This window comes from Armigeres subalbatus, chromosome 3, assembly GCF_024139115.2.
Source record: "Armigeres subalbatus isolate Guangzhou_Male chromosome 3, GZ_Asu_2, whole genome shotgun sequence".
Lineage (NCBI taxonomy): Eukaryota > Metazoa > Arthropoda > Insecta > Diptera > Culicidae > Armigeres > Armigeres subalbatus.
In genome coordinates, this window is record NC_085141.1 from 265,623,831 (window position 1) to 265,627,539 (window position 3,709).

Sequence of the window (3,709 nt, forward strand, 5' to 3'; positions counted from 1 at the left end):
AATAAATTTCATAAGAAACCCAAAGAGTAATTTTGTAATACTCATGCATAATGCCACTAGATTCTTCATTTCACCAAACTGTTTCACGTAGTTTACGTCGGGCGGTCGTGTCTTGTACACAACCCATATGATTTTTTTAAAGAGGGAGCAGTATCTTGACTTCGACTAGACATATACTAGTTCATGTTACCTGGAAGAGAAACTGGCGATTCTAGCTAACTGATTCTAGAAGCAGAAGCTGTAGAGGCATCTAAAACCATGACATCGTCTGGTATCCATCAACGACAGGTTGCGTGAGCGACAAAGAACAAGAGCTATAGGTGGATTTGGAGCCTCGACGTCGGGCGTGCATCAACGGTAGGTTTCGCTGGAACCATTAGATTCTTTTAAAGAGGGAGCAGTATCTTGACTTCGGCCTGTTACCTGGAAGAGAAACTGGCGATTCCAACTGACCGAGCAACAAGGAACAGCAGCTGCTAGATGGATCTGCAGCCGTGACATCGTCGGTGTGCATCAACGGTAGGTTTCGCTGGGGGATGAACTGGCGATTCCAACTGACCGAGCGACAAGGAACAGGAGCTACTAGGCGGAGCTGGATCCGTGGCATCGTCAATGTGCATCAACGGCAGGTTTCGCTGGAACCATTAGATTCATTTAAAGAGGGAGCAGTATCTTGACTTCGGCCAGACATATACCAATTCCTGTTACCTGGGAGAGAAACTGGCGATTTCAAATGACCGAGCGACAAGGAACAGGAGCTGCTAGGTGGAGCTGGAGCCGTGGCATCCTCGGTGTGCATCAACGGTATGTTTCGCTACACTACATTACCATTACGAAGGTAATGTAAATACCGTATTTATTTTGAGTTCCGGATCTTCCCAATATCCAAAAAAGATTCGCTTGCAAAAATGTTATATTCATATTTTTAATGCAAGAAGCAGTCTAGTTTCGACATGGAAAATCATAGATCCTCCATAATGAATGCTATCGGAAAACGTAACCAACATATGTAATGTAAATTATGGGGAAATGTGGAATTAAGAACTCATAAATAAATAATGGTGTGGGTTTTACTTTTTGGGTGTCCTCCTTTTTACTCATCCGTGGAACCAAATGTCCTCCTTACAAATAATTTGATCTGGTAGGCCTAAGTGTAAGTGTCTAATCGAGTGACTTAATTCTGGGTTTTTATACCTACTGAGCGCGAAATAGAGCCACGTGCTAGTCACAGCACGTGAATCCACCAAAACTGAGGCCCTTGCTGAATAAGAGATCACTTAATGTGGCTGACATATCGAGCTCAAAAGTTGACAAACATTACGTTTTTAATATTTGCAAAAAGCGAACTTTTTGTTGGTTTAAAGCAGAGCGTTGTGAAGGTAGTTGGGTAAGAATTTCGATCCGTTTAAGTGAAAGACAAATAACATATTAACATTTTTTGTGATTTTCGATTTTTTCACATGCAATATTGGAAACGCCATTACACCTCCAATCGTTCCACAACCATTCCAGAGAGGTATAGTTGGCTGAAAATACGTGAACGCAATCTTCCCCGCCATATCCATTGTCCGGCATTCCTTTCTCCCATTTGCTGTATTTAATTCGTACTGCCGTTGGCTGCCATACGAAGACACCCTCTCGTTCCCTGTCGCTTGCCCCAATCCATACGGATGTGAAGAATTTGTTGAATATTGGCGATTTTATGAGGGCCTGTTCAAGTGCCTTTTGCTTTTCCCGTGTATCCACCACAGCCAGCCGCATTCCGTAGCATTTACAATACTCAATAGCAGCGGTCCATGTTTTCTAATTGGAGATGAAATGGATTTAGGTTTAGTATTTTTGGCTATAATATGGTAACGGAGTGTGGTGCTCAACTCTACTTTTCTTCTTCAACCTTAAGATTTTGACTCGCAAATAATGCATAAAGAACGGTATTACCCGTTTGATTGATAAGCCTCAACCGAATAATATGGATTTTAGAACAAAACCCTTTTCTCGGCACGTGAAAGACATCGCGAAGCCAACTTAGAGCTTCTTGTTCCTACTAACCAACCTTTGCACGTGATATGTGATACACTATGCAATGTGCCACAGCTCCAAACGCAAGAAAGAGAAAAACAATCCATCCAACGCTCATCTTGCTACTTCAAACACTAGTCATACTGAAAGAAGGTTTTCTCAACAGTTAACGATTAAATAGGCATCTTTGTTTACTGAATGCTTAAATACCATTTAAAACTGAGAACAAGCTTGAGATAAACAAACATTGAACAGGAAATTGAAATTTTTCTGTGAGCGCTCGAATTGTAAGGTTTCTGCAGCCTTACAAATGTCCAGTTTTTTTTTAAATCTTTCAAGTAGCTGTTCTATTATTAGTAAAAATAATAACAAGCTCCTAAATTGAGTGTTTATATGATTGCACTTTGCCGAAATTTTTTTTTTGGTTTTTCATTAATGAGCAGTAACCAACATTGGCGTAGCCAGAAAATTGGTCTGGGGGGTTTCTAGCTTGCGTTTGATAAAACATTTTCAACGTTTCATCACTGAAACTAATTAACCCCAAACCCACACTTCTTGAACATAACATATGCGGAACTGCGTAAGTGACTGAAGAAAGGACCTCGAGGGTACTGGAAAGCCAACGCTGCTTAATAAACTATTTCCTCGGTGGGGCAATAATCGCACTGAACTTCTAGTCATTTGTAAGCTTATTCCAAAGTAGTAATTGTGTTTTGAAAGCAAATATTCTATCGTGTAAACAATGATCCATATTTAACCAGTGTGAATACTTACTGCTAGCAGCAGTGTTTTCAAATTAATGTGATGTGGGGTTGTTGGATAGTTTTCCTCGTAATAGTGATAGGAAATGTTGTACAAAGTACAGTATTTCACATTTCACGTGTAAAGGTATGACAACGAACAAATTAGTTGATAAACTAAACAATATAACAGTCTATGAATTTTCTATTTTCTCCCTACGAAGAAATCATGGGTCAGTGCCATCGAGTATTGCAAATGCTACGAAATGCGATTAGCCGTGGTTGATACGCTGGAAAAACAAAAATTACTTGAACAAGCCATCGTTGGTTCTCCGATATTCAGCAAAAAATACACCACCGTGTGGATTGGAGCAAACGACCGGGAAACCGAGGGCCACTTTGTATGGCAGCCAACGGGAACGGCAGTTCAGTACAGCAACTGGGGTCCCACGGCGCCTAACAAACGCGGTAGGAATAAGAACTGCGTACACTTAGTTTATTCCGAAAACAGGATCTTTGAATGGGATGATTGGAGATGTCAACGTGAATCGAATGTTGCGTGTGAGAAAATAAAAGATTGTGATTGACAAACTTCGAATTTTAAGATAACGGTACGATGAGTGCGCACCGGATAATGTGAGGTCACGTGTCAACTGCGAACGCAAGAAGCTTGTTGCAAGTTAGTAATAATCGTAGTTGAGTTTATTCCCTACTCAGTATAAGTCATAAGTGTATGTGATCTCTTCTTTTGTGATCAAACATTACACACAATCGTATTTAGGAGAAAATATTATTTTTGAGTTTGTAGCCCGATTGAAGCTTACTCGCTACTGTGAGGTCTTTACACTCAGTGGGGTCATCTGACAAGGACGACCGAGGTCTATAGTTAAGCTTATCGGTGATCTGCACCACAGTGTAGTCAAGTATTCGTAAGTATGCCTGATGACGAC

The 3,709-nt window shown here is 40.7% G+C and overlaps 1 protein-coding gene across 1 annotated transcript; it reads right to left on the reverse strand.

Annotated features, from left to right (window-relative positions):
• Nucleotides 1–1,134: 1,134 nt before the first annotated feature.
• Nucleotides 1,135–2,157, reverse strand: LOC134219509 (perlucin-like). The gene is made up of 2 exons (XM_062698252.1): nt 2,054–2,157; nt 1,135–1,803 (listed from the first exon to the last, which is right to left on the reverse strand). The coding sequence occupies exons 1-2, from the start codon at nt 2,135–2,137 to the stop codon at nt 1,429–1,431; spliced, it is 459 nt and encodes a 152-aa protein (XP_062554236.1). The 5' UTR covers nt 2,138–2,157; the 3' UTR covers nt 1,135–1,428.
• Nucleotides 2,158–3,709: the final 1,552 nt, after the last annotated feature.